Source organism: Chiloscyllium plagiosum, unplaced genomic scaffold, assembly GCF_037043375.1.
Source record: "Chiloscyllium plagiosum isolate Xiang-an unplaced genomic scaffold, Cpla_swu_hap1 HiC_scaffold_10, whole genome shotgun sequence".
In the NCBI taxonomy this organism is placed as follows: domain Eukaryota; kingdom Metazoa; phylum Chordata; class Chondrichthyes; order Orectolobiformes; family Hemiscylliidae; genus Chiloscyllium; species Chiloscyllium plagiosum.
In genome coordinates this window covers 90,006,060-90,020,389 of record NW_028270148.1, presented here as the reverse complement: position 1 = coordinate 90,020,389, position 14,330 = coordinate 90,006,060, and the positions used below count along the sequence as shown (strand labels likewise).

The following is a 14,330-nucleotide window of genomic DNA, read 5'->3' as shown; positions in this document are numbered from 1 at the left end:
TCAGGAAATAGTATTAATTTTTTTGGATCTATCAGGATCCAAGTCAAGGTACAGACTGGACCAGGACCTCAAGCACCAGATGAGACCCACAAGAGATTTTTCAGAAACAGGAGTGTTGAACTGGGAAGTTAGTTATTTTCCTTTCCCATGCTAATCACCAAATAAGATAGACAAATAAGCAAACTCCAAAGCAAAATCTGAAACCTGATATTATGATAAACCCAGCCCCAGACAGGTGGTCTGCACTTATAATAAAATGTCCCTACAGTCCTTTTAGCTGACCTCTTTAAAAACAAGGAACTCTGCTAACCATCTTTGCAAGTCCACAGAAGTTATTAAATATAAAGACACCTGCTTTGGATTTTACATGAGTGCAAATTCAAATTTTATAAATTCTTATTTTGAGAGATAACCAAAGACTAAGTTGCACCTTGACAAATCTGGTACTGTTCCACAAAAAAGAATCATAACCAGCATAGATGTGTCTAAGTTAGACCATTGTATGAGTCAGTCCCTGGCGATAAGGTGAGGTTATCTGCCCAACAAGTGTGGGCTAACAAATCTACTACTATTGATGCAAGAGAGAGCACTCCCTCTTAAAAGAGGCAAATTCTACCTTGTCACAAACATACAGACAAAACCCCTGGAAGATATATCTGTTACAGCACATATTATATGGAGCCCTCTAGCAGTGGGAAAACATCAAGCAATCTAATTTCCTGAAACCCAAGAACAATTTATTCTCTCAAAAACCAACATTTACCATGCACAGGACAAGACAGCTTGAAATCAACGTGAAACTCACTGCTACTACTTTGCCCATCTGTGTAAAGCAAACAAGCCAGCCCCCAAATAACTTTTACAAGACTTGGTCACTACATATATCACTAGTTTGTAAATATACATAAAGGATGTAGATGATTCAATTACACCTTAGAAGAGAGAATTGAATAAATACTTCAGGGAAACTTGCAAGGATTCAGGAAAAGCAAAGTGAGGAACCTTACTGGCCCACAAACCAGTAAACCTTCCACCAGCTCAGAGATTAAAAGACCCAACAATCACATCCAACAGGGCAAACACTACGTGGGCCAAACAGGAAGAAAACTGACCATGCGAGTGCACAAACTAAGTTCACCACTGCCAGAAACGACCAGCACACATTTCCAACCACACAGACAAAGGACAATTGAGACGATGTAAGCATCTTTGTGTGGAGACATGCCAGAGAATTCCTTGAAGCCTAGCCCTCCAACTGGAATTTAATCAATAGACACAGGGAACTGGACCCTGTATACAAACACAGAACTAGAAACTGTGCTCGTTGCACAGAACTAGAAATAGCTGAGACAGTACAGGCCACCAACACCTTAAAGATACATTGTCACCCAGCGAGGCAACAAAACATTTGCAGGACACCACCGGCTTGGTGAACAAACCCACAAACTTCAAAAAAAAGGGAGGAATCATTGGGCAGCTTTTTCAAAACAACAATGATGAGGCTAATGGCCACTTTCTGCATGGTAGAATTCTACAAAACCATAAGACTTCTTCCATGCAGCTTTTTGTACAAAAAAGGTTCTATCTCACACAATTAGAATGACATTCAGGAGCACATTTTACATTGGCCAGTGGCCAAATTATGCCAAAGACCATAACAGATGTCAGCATGAATTTCACTAAGGTTTTCCACAATCCTGAAGCTAGGAAAAGGTGCAACTAGCACAGTTTCAGCAGCTAGGTACCTTGGTCAGTATTATAACATGCATAAGCTCATCCCTGGAAGGGCCTAACTGAACATTTTTATTAGAATTTTCAGTGTCAATTTTCATTCCACACAACTCAAGCTGCAGGCTCAGTGGCTGATATAAAATGCTCAGTTGCAAGAAGGTTGACTGCTTGGCGCAGAATTCAAAAGAGATACCCATTTTGATGCATTTTGCCTTATTTTGCCTCACTCCCAAGGCTCCCAACTCTCCACAGAGCTGAATGCATCTGCCTGATACAAGAACACCGTCTTCTGACCTTTCCTTGTTAAAAATCACAACACTAGCTTATAGTCCAACAGGTTTATATTTGGCCTATAGTTGGCCTATATTTGGAAATTAGGAGAAACTGAGGATTGCAGATGCTGGAGATCAGAGTCAAAAAGTATGGTGCTGGAAAAGCACAGCAATTCAGGCAGCATCCAAGGAGCAGGAGAGTCAATGTTTCGAGCACAAGTTCTTCAAAATTGTTTTTTTTTCCAACAAAAGCATAATAGATACTCAACAAAAAACAAGTAGACTTCACCTTGAAGGTTAATTTCTAAACCATTACCAATAAAATGATCTGTGTCTCACACATTGGTGACCTTCTTTTCCACATTCCATATCAGTGGAACTCTGCTCGTGAACATTTGTGATTTTCCATCAGCGCTTTAGACACACTCTGGCATCAAAGTTCCAAATCATTGGTCTCTTTCATGCAGAGAACTTCTTCCTCACTCCCAAGGCTCCAAACTCTCCACAGAGCTGAACGCATCTGCCTGATACACGAACACTATCTTCTGACCTTTCCTTGTTAAAAATCACAACACCAGCTTATAGTCCAACAGGTTTATTTGGAAGTACTAGCTTTCAGAGCACTGCTCCTTCATCCCAAAAGTAGTGGGGCAGGATCATAAGAAGTGGAAATTATAGCAAAATCTCAGTGTCATGAACACACTTAGATTGCTGTTAAGTCTTTCATCTTTTAGAATGGGTTGCAGGTTTCGGTTCATCAACATGTAAATTCCAGAACTTCTTTCAAGTCACAGTCCCAAGGTAACTTAAGGTTTTACATAAAAAAGGTGACATCTCAGCTCAAACAATGTATTAAAGGTGTGAGGTTAGAGTCTGTCTGTATCCCAATCTTGACTCAGACTGGTTCTATTTCCAAAGTAGGAATTTATAATGTGTTATATGGATTGACTGCCTGCAGATTGAGCACTGAGAAAAATAGAATATATCTGCAAATGCAAATTCACCCCATAGACTAGTGTGCACACACGCATGTGAGGGGGAAGAGAGTGAGCATGAGACTATTTGTGCACACACATGTGCGAATGTGACAGAGTATAAACCTGTGAGAAGGCGTATGCATGGTTGAGTGTGGAGGGTGTGTCTGACAGAGATAGCGTGTGTATATGAGGATCTGTGTGCACGAGAGAGAGAGAGCACAAGAATAATGTAGTGCAGTCACCTGTAACATGAAATGAACCCAAGAGCAATTCACACTACAGCTGACTCCTCTGTACTACACACAGACAGACCCTCCTCATACGCATGCTCTCAGACACACACACAAATTTATGGGGTGAATTTGAATTTGCAGATACATTGTACATTTAATGCCAAAATAAAATCTGAAGGCAGTCAGTCCATATAACATTTTATGAATTCCTACTTCAGAAATAGAACCAGTCTGACTCCCAGGATTGGGATACAGACAGAATAACCTCACCTTTAACACATGGTCTCAGCAGAGATGTCACTTTGTTTTACTAGAAATCCTTACGTTATCACAAGAATGTGATTCAAAAGTAATTCTAGGATTTTGTATTAATGGACTGAAACCTGCTACCCATTCTGAAAGATGAACGACTTAACAGCAATTTAAGTTTGTTCAATATATCATTTTAAATTACATGACACTGATCTTTTACTATAAACTATGTCTTATGATCCTGCCCCACTGGTTACGTCAAGGAGCAGCACTCTGAAAGCTTCTACATCCAAATAAACTTGGACTGTAACCCGGTTGTGTGATTTTTAAACTTTGTCTACCCCAGTCCAACACCCACACCTCTACAGCATGACCCTTTCTTGAGCACGCAAACAAGATCAAAGAAAATGTGTTGTCCTCCAATGAGCAATTCAAGCCCTCCCTCAGTCACAATATTTACCTTAGAGATACTAGCAGTCACTGCTTCCTCTCCTATAGTGCAGTGGGGTCATCTGTAGTGTGACACGAATCCAAAGTTTCAGTTGAGGCCATCCCCATGGGTACCGAACTTGCCCATCAGCCCCTGCCTGGCCACTTTGTGCTGTTGCCTGACCAGAAGTCCGCCTTGGAAGATGTCACCCAAGGGTCAGAGGCTGAACATCCCAGACTGCTGACGTGTTCCCCAACTGGGAGGGAACACTCCTAACTGGTGATCGTTGCGTGGAGTCCATTCATCTGTTGCCACATCCTGTGCTTGGTCTCACCAATGTACCATGCCTCAGGCATCCTTGCCTGTAGCGTATGAGATATGCGACTCTGCCAACGTTGCCCAAGTACCTGCTGCATTCATGGATGGGTGGTGACCCATGAGTAATGGTGGTATTATCTGCATAGACACTGATAAGTCTTGCAGTATGTACTGTGACAGGTTGTATGGTGTTGTCCTGAAGGTGAGGCAATTTGCTGCGAACAATGATCTGTCTGATGTGGTGTGGTTACTTAAAACAAGAAGTGGAAGCACGAGGAATTTCTTGGCAAGGTGCTCATCCTCATCGATGTGTTGCAGGCTGCGAAGAACATGGCATAGTTTTTCAGTTGCTGAAAATGTGTTGCTGGAAAAGCGCAGCAGGTCAGGCAGCATCCAAGGAACAGGAGAATCGACGTTTCGGGCATAAGCCCTTCATCAGGAATGAGGAAAGTGTGTCCAGCAGGCGAAGATAAAAGGTAGGGAGGAGGGACTTGGGGGAGGGGCTTTGGAAATGCGATAGGTGGAGGGAGGTCAAGGTGAGGGTGATAGGCCGGAGTGGGGTGGGGGCGGAGAGGTCAAGAAGAAGATTGCAGGTTAGGAAGGCGGTGCTGAGTTTGAGACAAGGTGGGGGGAGGGGAAAAGAGGAAACTGGGGAAATCGGAGTTCATCCCTTGTGGTTGGAGGGTTCCCAGGCAGAAGATGAGGCGCTCTTCCTCCAACCGTCGTGTTGCCACGGTCTGGCGATGGAGGAGTCCAAGGACCTGCATGTCCTTGGTGGAGTGGGAGGGGGAGTTAAAGTGTTGGGCTACGGGATGGTTGGGTTGGTTGGTCCTGGTGTTCCAGAGGTGTTCTCTGAAACGTTCCACAAGTAGGCGGCTGTCTCCCCAATATAGAGGAGGCCACATCGGGTGCAGCGGATGCAGTAAATGATGTGTGTGGAGGTGCAGGTGAATTTGTGGCGGACATGGAAGTGTCCCTTGGGGCCTTGGAGGGAAGTAAGGGGGGAGGTGTGGGCGCAAGTTTTGCATTTCTTGCGGTTGCAGGGGAAAGTGCCGGGAGTGGAGGCTGGGTTGGTGGGGGGTGTGGACCTGACGAGGGAGTCACGGAGGGAGTGGTCTTTTCGGAACGCTGATATGGGAGGGGAGGGAAATATATCACTGGTGGTGGGGTCTGTTTGGAGGTGGCGGAAATGACGGTGGATGATACGTTGTACATGGAGGTTGGTGGGGTGGTAGGTGAGGACCAGTGGGGTTCTGTCCTGGTGGCGGTTGGAGGGGCGGGGCTCAAGGGCGGAGGAGCGGGAAGTGGAAGAGATGCGGTGGAGGGCATCGTTGACTACGCCTGGCAGGAAATTGCGGCCCTTGAAGAAGGAGGACATCTGGGTTGTACGGTTTTGGAACTGGTCCTCCTGGAAGCAGATGCGGCGGAGATGAAGGAATTGGGAATATGGGATGGCGTTGTTACAGGGGGCAGGGTGGGAGGTGGTGTAGTCTAGGTAGCTATGGGAGTCAGTCGCTTTATAGCAGATGTCCATGTCGATTCGGTCACCCGAGATAGAAATGGAAAGGTCTAGGAAGGGGAGAGAGGAGTCTGAGACGGTCCAGGTGAATTTGAGGTCGGGGTGGAAGGTGTTGGTAAAGTGGATGAACTGTTCAACCTCCTCGTGGGAGCACAAGGCAGCGCCGATACAGTCATCGATGTAGCGGAGGAAAAGGTGGGGGGCGGTGCCAGTGTAGCTGCGGAAGATGGACTGTTCCATATATCCTACGAAGAGGCAGGCATAGCTGGGGCCCATGCGGGTGCCCATAGCTACTCCTTTGGTTTGGAGGAAGTGGGAGGATTGGAAAGAGAAGTTGTTCAGGGTGAGGACCAGTTCAGTCAGTCGGAGGGTGTCAGTAGAAGGGTACTGGTTGGTACGGCAGGAAAGGAAGAAGCGGAGGGCTTTAAGTCCTTCGTGATGGGGGATGGAGGTGTACAGGGATTGGATGTCCATGGTGAAGATAAGGCGTTGAGGACCGGGGAAGCGAAAATCATGGAGGAGCTGGAGGGCGTGGGTGGTGTCCCGAACGTAGGTGGGGAGTTCTTGGACTAAAGGGGATAGGACCGTGTCGAGGTATGCAGAGATGAGTTCGGTGGGGCAGGAGCAGGCTGAGACAATGGGTCGGCCGGGACAGTCAGGTTTGTGGATTTTGGGCAGGAGGTAGAAACGGGCGGTGCGGGGTAGTGGGACTATGAGGTTGGAGGCGGTGGATGGGAGATCCCCTGAGGTATTGAGGTTCTGGATGGTCAGTTCCCAGGAAGTAGTGGACAATGGAAGGTACCCTAAATTGCAGCTCGTGTCTATCTCTTGAAGTGGTCATTATGATTTGTCACTGTGAATATCTGAATATTTCCATTCACCAGTTATCAGAAACATTTATCTCCCAAAATGTTAATGCTCAGAATCTTTTTTCAAATATCAAGATAAACCACAAAGAGCGTTTCAAAAACACTTCCTTTCAAGCCATTTACAACATTTACAGTTTTTCCCTCGTCAACATTTTGCACATCACTACTAATGAGCTGTATGCCTTGATCTACTGCTTTTATCAGTACAGCTGAAAGCACTTATCTTCAAGGAAGGGTTTGTTCAATATCTGCACTTGAGATTTGAGATAAGAACTAGCAAATAAAGGGAAGCGTGCAAAATGAACAATCAAGGCAACTTCTCCCAGCCACCCCCAAAAACTAAAATGACTGTGGCACCAACTTCTGACTCAGTTTATTATGCAAAAATGACCATTAAGAAATTCAGATGATTATAACAGGACAAAAACAGAACTCTCAATGTTATTTTTAGGTGGGTCGAATTTTGTGATCATAAAAGCAGAGAAAGCAGTGCCTTAGATTCTTTTCTTAATAGTAAGAGAGACCTAATTTAGGAGAGAAATAATTTAGTAAAGACATTAATTGAGCTAGAGACAAACAAAAAGCTCCATAAAGCACAGAAAAAAAACAGAAACAGATTAAGTCAAGAGTATTTGACAAGATAGGTTAGAGTCAGAACGTTGTAAGGATACTTTTAATAAGAAATAAGAAAACCGTTGCATATTTATTAAGCCTACTCAATGTTTGAGTATATTGATGAGAAAGTGTAATTCATAACCCTTTCTGGTATGCAGAAAGTTCGGAAATGCAAGCAAAGCAATAGAGCTGATAATTGAGATTACTAGTCTATTAGTAAAGTACACACTGTTGATACATTTGATAATTAATACTTTTTGAAGGAACTGAAACAGTGCGTACAGGTTCATTGAATATGATGCAGCAATCACATGGCAGCAATGTCATGAAGTCAAAAACCTATTTATAGTTTCCACAGATTACAGCTGTCTGTTGATAGTGCTTACAGTAAGTTAGCTGGTCCACTCTTCTATCAGAACATAGTCTAATGGAAGATATGTTATTTACCCATTAAGGCTAAATGAGATTTCTGCAATGGTACAAAGCCCGAATATCAGCGGAGCTCGGTTGCTTGCATAACGGCTTATGTAGAACAAAGAAACGCGACATTTGGCTGAACCTATTTCAGAGTTTATGCTTCACTTGAATACACTCCCCCTTTTTCCTCATTATTCTCTATTCCTTTATCCCACAGATGACCTAACTTTCCTTTAAAATGTTAAAACTGTATTTTTGCTTCAACTACTCACTAACAGTTACAGATTGCTACCTCTTTGTATAAAGAGGTTTCATGAATTCCATACCGTAATTCCTTGGTAACCATCTTATATCAATTGTCTTTTGCAATGCTTTTCCATATAAGAGTAGATATTCTGCATCTATAATGTGACAGACCTCCACTAGGTCTTCCCTCTGCCTTTGAAAGAACAAATCCAGCTTGTCAATGTTTCTTGATACATACCTATTCATTTCTGGTACTGCTCCAGCCAATCTTCTCTGTGCCATCTCCAGAGCCTCAAGATGACATCAAAAACACAATGCATTCCCTCTGGCATAAATGATGCTCTATACAAGTTTCGCTGACCTTCCCTACATTTCAAAGTATATTCTCAGAATTAGAACTCTGTGGGAAGCTAGGGAAGTGATTGCTGGGCCTCTTGCTGAGATATTTATCTTATCGATAGTCATAGTTGAGGTGCCAGGAGACTGAAGGTTGGCTAACGTGGGTGCCACTGTTTAAGAAAGGTGGCAAGGACAAGTCAGAGAACTATAGACCAGTGAGCCTGACGTCAGTGGTGGGCAAGTTATTGGAGGGAATCCTGAGGGACAGGATGTACGTGTATTTGGAAAGGCAAGGACTGATTCGGGATAGTCAACATGGCTTTGTGCGTGGGAAACCATGTCTCACAAACTTGACTGAGTTTTTTGAAGTAGTAACAAAGAGGATTGACGAGGGCAGAGCAGTAGATGTGATCTATATGGACTTCAGTAAGGCATTTGACAAAGTTCAAAGACATTTAGATGGGTTTGGAGGGATATAGACCAGGTGCTGGCAGGTGGGACTAGATTGGGTTGGAATATCTGGTCGGTAAGGACGTGTTGGACCAAAGGGTCTGTTTCCATGTTGTACATTTCTAGGACTCTATCTTGGGGATCAGCATGCAGCTTGTCCTCAAAGAAAACAAAATGGCAGTCAGCTTATATGCAGAATGCATAAAGGCACAATGTAGGGATTTTAAAAACCATGACAAAAACCATAACAGTCATTCATATTAAATTGTTGACAGTTTATTGAATAAATAGTACAAAATAGTGTCACTTTCATTTTTATTGGCATCCAAAACAATAACCTCAGTTGTTAAAGTACTGCTAAGTAAAATATGCATTTTGGTGTGAAAAATTGAGATGTCTAATGTAAGCATTTTGTTACTAAAAGTGGGGTTCAACTTATGCTAACATGCAAAAACTAGACTCAAGGACACAAACATGGGTTGACGTTTGCAGTATTTAACTTTAAGACCTTGCTTGCTAACCTGTAGCACAACCTTTAGTGAATACTGTATTTTTATTTGCAGATTTGTTGTTCTACTGCAGCTAGACTTGCACCTTGTAATTACTGAATTCACAAAATACATTAACTCAAATTATCTATTGAACCTTATTTTAGTAATGCTCTGATTTGTTGCAACCTTTCTCAGTATCAGCTATTCCTCCAATTTCATCATTTGTAAACATAAATTGAGTTTTGATTCCAAATTCTAAAATTATTAATCCAAGTTTTAAAAACAGCAGTGGTCCCAGCACTGAACTTTCTAATCACTGAATAATTACCATTTATCGCTTCTCAGTTTTGTCTTGACATCAATTAGAGACATTACCTCCAATCTCAGATTCCATATTTCCCAAATCATTCGTTAGGCTATTATGAATGACCTTATCAAAGGCCTTTTGAAAATCCAGACAAAATGTATCTACTGCATTGCCACTCACACTTCAAAATGTTCAGTAAGGTTAGTTAAGCAGAATTTTCCCCTTTGAAATCAATTCTGACTATCCATTATTATACTTCCTCTTTCCAGTTGTTCTATTGCCTGCCTACGTAATGATTCCTTTTTTGTTCCCCAGCAATGTTAAACTGGCTGATCTGTAATCCCCTGGAAATTTTCAGGCCTTAAACAATGGAGTTTATTAGCAGCCCTGTGTCTTTCTCCAGAAAGAATGATAGGTTCACAGCTGTATAGCCTGTTTAGTTGGTACTTAGTAAGCAAGAACAAATTCTCTCCCCCGCTCACCTTAAATCTGTAATTTTCCCCCACCAATTACAGATGCTGTCTGAGTTTTTCAAAATGTTGCTTTTTTCCAACTGATGGCTCAGTTTTGATGGGAAAACAGATTCATAGAAATAAATCATACATTCAGACAGCTTTGCTGATCAAGTTATTAAAAGTTTTACTAATTAACACAGAACCATTTTTCTCCATCCACCTAAGTATCATAGGATGGTAAACAGTTGGTATTTAATATATTGCAAATTCTTTTCTCTAATGACATTTCTAAGATTCACTTTTGAAAGTTCTAAGCACCTATTCCAGTCAATTATTTTTATCTCATTTTGTTTAGAATGGCTTTAATGGAAGTTAGACATTTTTATACTTTGTGTACACATGAAGGAGGGGACTTACCTTGGTGTGAACTGTGAATTTAACCTTCTCTCTCTCACTCAGAGCATCAGGAATATCAACCAATATGGAGGGCTCTGTCTCCATGGAGACTGAAGCGAGCTGAAAGCAAAAAGTAGACACTTACTTCTACACTCGATGCAAGACAGTATAGTGTAATGTAGAATTTTACATGAGGCCTGATGAGAATTACAAATAGTAATTTGATATCTTAGCACCTTTCAAATAGAAAGCAATATAGAGAATTACTTTCTGCCATGGCAAAGTTGACTTCCCAATATCATTAAAAAAAATTGGATATCATAATTCGAATACCAGGCACAGGCAGTGAGAATTACTCTCATTGTATTTAACTTCCAGAGCCATTGTCCTGTATTGGAGAAGTCACACTGAAGCCTTGTCTGCTCTCTCAGATGGATGCAAAAAGATCTGAGCCACAACTGAAAGAGCAAAGGGAGCTCTCCCTGATGTCTTGAGGCTAATATAGATCCCCAATTGCCATTTTTAAAAGAAAATCTGGTCACTATCACATTGTTGTTTGGAAATTCTTGCTGTGTGACAGTTGGCTGCTGCTTTGCCTCCATGAGAGATTTGTGAACTTGTGCCAAAATTGGAAGAGCTATCCTACACTCTAGTCCAGCAACAGTCTGACATACTTAGAAAATCAAACCTTACAGCCAACATCCCAGACACATCTGCTACCTACCCTGGTTATGTCCTGTCCACAGGCAGGACAGACATACCAGAGACGGGGGCACTGAGGTAAAGAGTAAGAAGGGAGTGGCCCTGAAAGCCCTCAATGTTGAGTCCAGACTTCAGAGAGCTTCCAGAAATCAGTTCAATCACAGACAAGATCTCAAGCTTATTTTCACCTACCATCTTTCCTCAACTGATGAGTCAGTAACCTTATGCCGAACATTGCTTGGCTGAAGCATAACCAGGAGAAAGTGAAGACTGCAGATGCTGGAGATCAGAGCTGAAAATGTGTTGCTGGAAAAGTGCAGCAGGTCAGGCAGCATCCAAGGAGCAGCAGCCCTTTCTGAAGAAGGGCTCATGCCCGAAACGTCAATTCTCCTGCTCCTTGGATGCTACCTGACCTGAAGAATAACCATCAAGCCAGGAGATCTACCATGGATCAATGCAGATCACATGAGTGCACTAGTCTTTAGAAAACAATACCAGCCGGGTGACACTAAACCAAGTCCTACAAATCTGCTTAATAGAAATAGTATGGTGGTACTGAACTGGATTGTTAAGCAACACCACAGTCAATGGATCAGTTCAAGGCTCTGCAGCTTCAGTCCTGATTGACAATTGAGAGTAGTCACAGGTCAATAGGATAGTGAAGGCGGCATTCAGTATGCTTTCCTTTATTGTTCAGAGTACAGAAGTTGGGAGGTCATGTTGTGGCTGTACAGGACATTGGTTAGGCCACTGTCAGAATATTGCGTGTGATTCTGGTCTCCTTCCTACCACATTACTTCTGTGCTTCCAATTCTCTTTCATTTAAGACCAGGCTTCATAACGAGAAAAGATTTTATACAATTGGTTCATCACTTTGACCCTTCATCCTACCAGACATTTTTTTATTCTTTTCATGGCCCCTTTACCCAATTCTGTTTTTGTTTAAACATGGTTCATTGCTGATGGTGGCCAGTTTGATAAAAGGTCATTGAACTGAATCATTAATTGTTACTCACTCTGTAGATATTGGCTGGCATACTAAACGATTTCAGCATTTCACACTTTTGAAACAATTATCTTTGGTTTACAATATTTCAAAACAAGTATCCTGCCATACTTATAATGTACAGGAAAAAAGTCAGAAAGTTAAATAAGTAGTCAGAATTAGATTAATCAAATGGAGAATGTGTATCGGATATGAGCAGGTAGGGAAAAAGCTAAGCTATGGGTTTTGTGAAACAAAAGGTTCAGCTGAACATGACTCATCAGATAAGAACTTGTAGTTAACAATGGGGTGCTGGAGGCAAGTATATCGGGTTAACAAGGTGGAAAAGCATTCATTATGTAGAGCCATTTAAGAATATTAGAAGAATTTAGTATGTAATGTCAGTTTAACAAGGTGAAAAGTATCCATTACTTGAAGCCAATTAAGGTTAAGGACATTGTGTAACAGCAGATGGCTTAATCTTTACTGTTGATGCTCATTGATTTTAATGATCACCCAATCAATATCTATGTTGCCTTATCTGGATGCTCCTCCCTGTAACAATGACAAAATAATTCATTAAGAAACTGCTATTCCAGAGAAGACCGAGAACTCATGCCCCTGTGCACATGAACGATCGTTCTCTCTCCCTTTCTCGGAGTGTTTTGCTTCGACTGAGGGGGGAAATGGGACAAAATAAATTTCTATAATGCACTGTTAATAAAACTCTTGTAGTAAGAGTGAAGTTATTAAATCAAGTAATCTTATAGCACAATCCCATTTTACTTCCCCACCCACTGACAGTGGTCAGATGAGTGCAAATTTAATCTGCCAAGAATACATGATGTTTGGTGTAAAGATGCAATAGTACGATTATTGGTTTCAAAGAAAACTTTATATCAATACATAAATTAGATAAATGATAAAAGAGTGATTTTTAGTTTTAAATTAATAAAACTGAAGATTATTTTCCTTATAGGTGGGCCAATGTCTCTTTGAAATGGTCTTATTATTTCACAAAATCCAAGCTGACGCATGAGCAATGCAAATATTGCTGAGTAACCATCTTTCAGAGGAGAATTTAAACTCAGACCTTTCAGTTAGGCAAAACATTTGCTGGTACTAAGAGGGACATTGCTCCTGGAGCCATGGTCAACATTTATTGCTCCTGTCATGGAATGCTTACACCACAGAAGAAAGCCAAAGCATCTGCGTGACTCCCACCTCACCTCATGTTATGAGATTCTGTCAGTACATATCATCTATGGATCTCCTAGAGAAGCTGTATAAAACACTTGTAAGAGCATGTCACTTGCTGCAAAGAAACTGCTCTTTTCAATGCACACTACAAGTTAGGACTCCCATAGAAGCAGAGAAATCACCACAAAAACTCACTGGCTATTAATAATTTGAACAAGTCAATTCCCATTGATCCCACTCCAGTTTGTTCCTAGACCAAACTGAGCCCCAACAACAGTCATTTTACTATTTTGAAGAGCGTTGCTATCAAGCAACAAGTCTTTACAGCTGCATGTTCGCTGCAACTGTCATTGTTCTATTCTCAATGCCAGAACCCAATGCATTATTACAGAGACATAGGAACTATTGGGAGCCTCACAGACTTTGGAGCAGATGCATGATGGTTAACCTATTAATGTGGCTCAGTCTATCATAACTCTGACACTGAACAGCAATTTAAATAACCTGAACAGGGAACCTCAGATTACAATCAGGTCTTGACCAGATTGGCCAATGGGCTTAGAAGTAGCAGACAGAGTTTAATTCAGAGGTTTATAAAATCATGAGGGGCACAGGTAGGATAAACAGACAAAGTCCTTTCTGGCAGAGTCCAGAACTCGAGGGCATAGGTTTAGGGTGAGAGGGGAAAGATATAAAAGAGACCTAAGGGGCAACGTTTTCACGCAACGTTTTCACGTGTATGGAATGAGCTGCCAGAGGAAGTGGTGGAGGCTAGTAAGATTGCGACATTTAAAAGGCATATGAATAGGAAGGACATGGGCCAGGTGCTGGCAGGTGGGACTAGATTGGGTTGGGATATCTGGTCGGCAAGGAAAAGTTGGACTGAAGGGTCTGTTTCTGTGCTGTAAATCTCTATGACTGACTCAAAAAAAAATTATTGGAGGTTACTAAGCATCAGTCTTTAAAAACAACACCCTATTCTTCATGTAAATTTCACACAATATTGGAAGTTTGCACAGCTTCCTAGAAGATAAATAGATTAGACACTAATATTAATATACAAACCATGACAATAAATGCCAACCCACTTTAAATATGGGAATTAAGTTATAGAGATTGCAAAAGA

At 41.8% G+C, this 14,330-nt stretch overlaps 2 protein-coding genes across 4 annotated transcripts in view; one reads left to right on the top strand and one right to left on the bottom strand.

The window, feature by feature from the left end:
- The window catches only part of mgme1 (mitochondrial genome maintenance exonuclease 1), a 183,936-nt gene that overhangs the window by 127,460 nt on the left and 42,146 nt on the right, over window positions 1-14,330 (top strand). The gene's annotated exons all lie outside the window — the stretch shown is intronic.
- snx5 (sorting nexin 5) overlaps window positions 1-14,330 on the bottom strand; it is a 49,544-nt gene that overhangs the window by 29,313 nt on the left and 5,901 nt on the right. For both annotated transcript variants that reach the window (XM_043696339.2, XM_087991533.1), the window contains one exon: window positions 10,339-10,437. In XM_043696339.2, coding sequence (XP_043552274.2) covers window positions 10,339-10,437 — 99 coding nt within the window. The remainder of the gene's footprint in view (window positions 1-10,338; window positions 10,438-14,330) is intronic.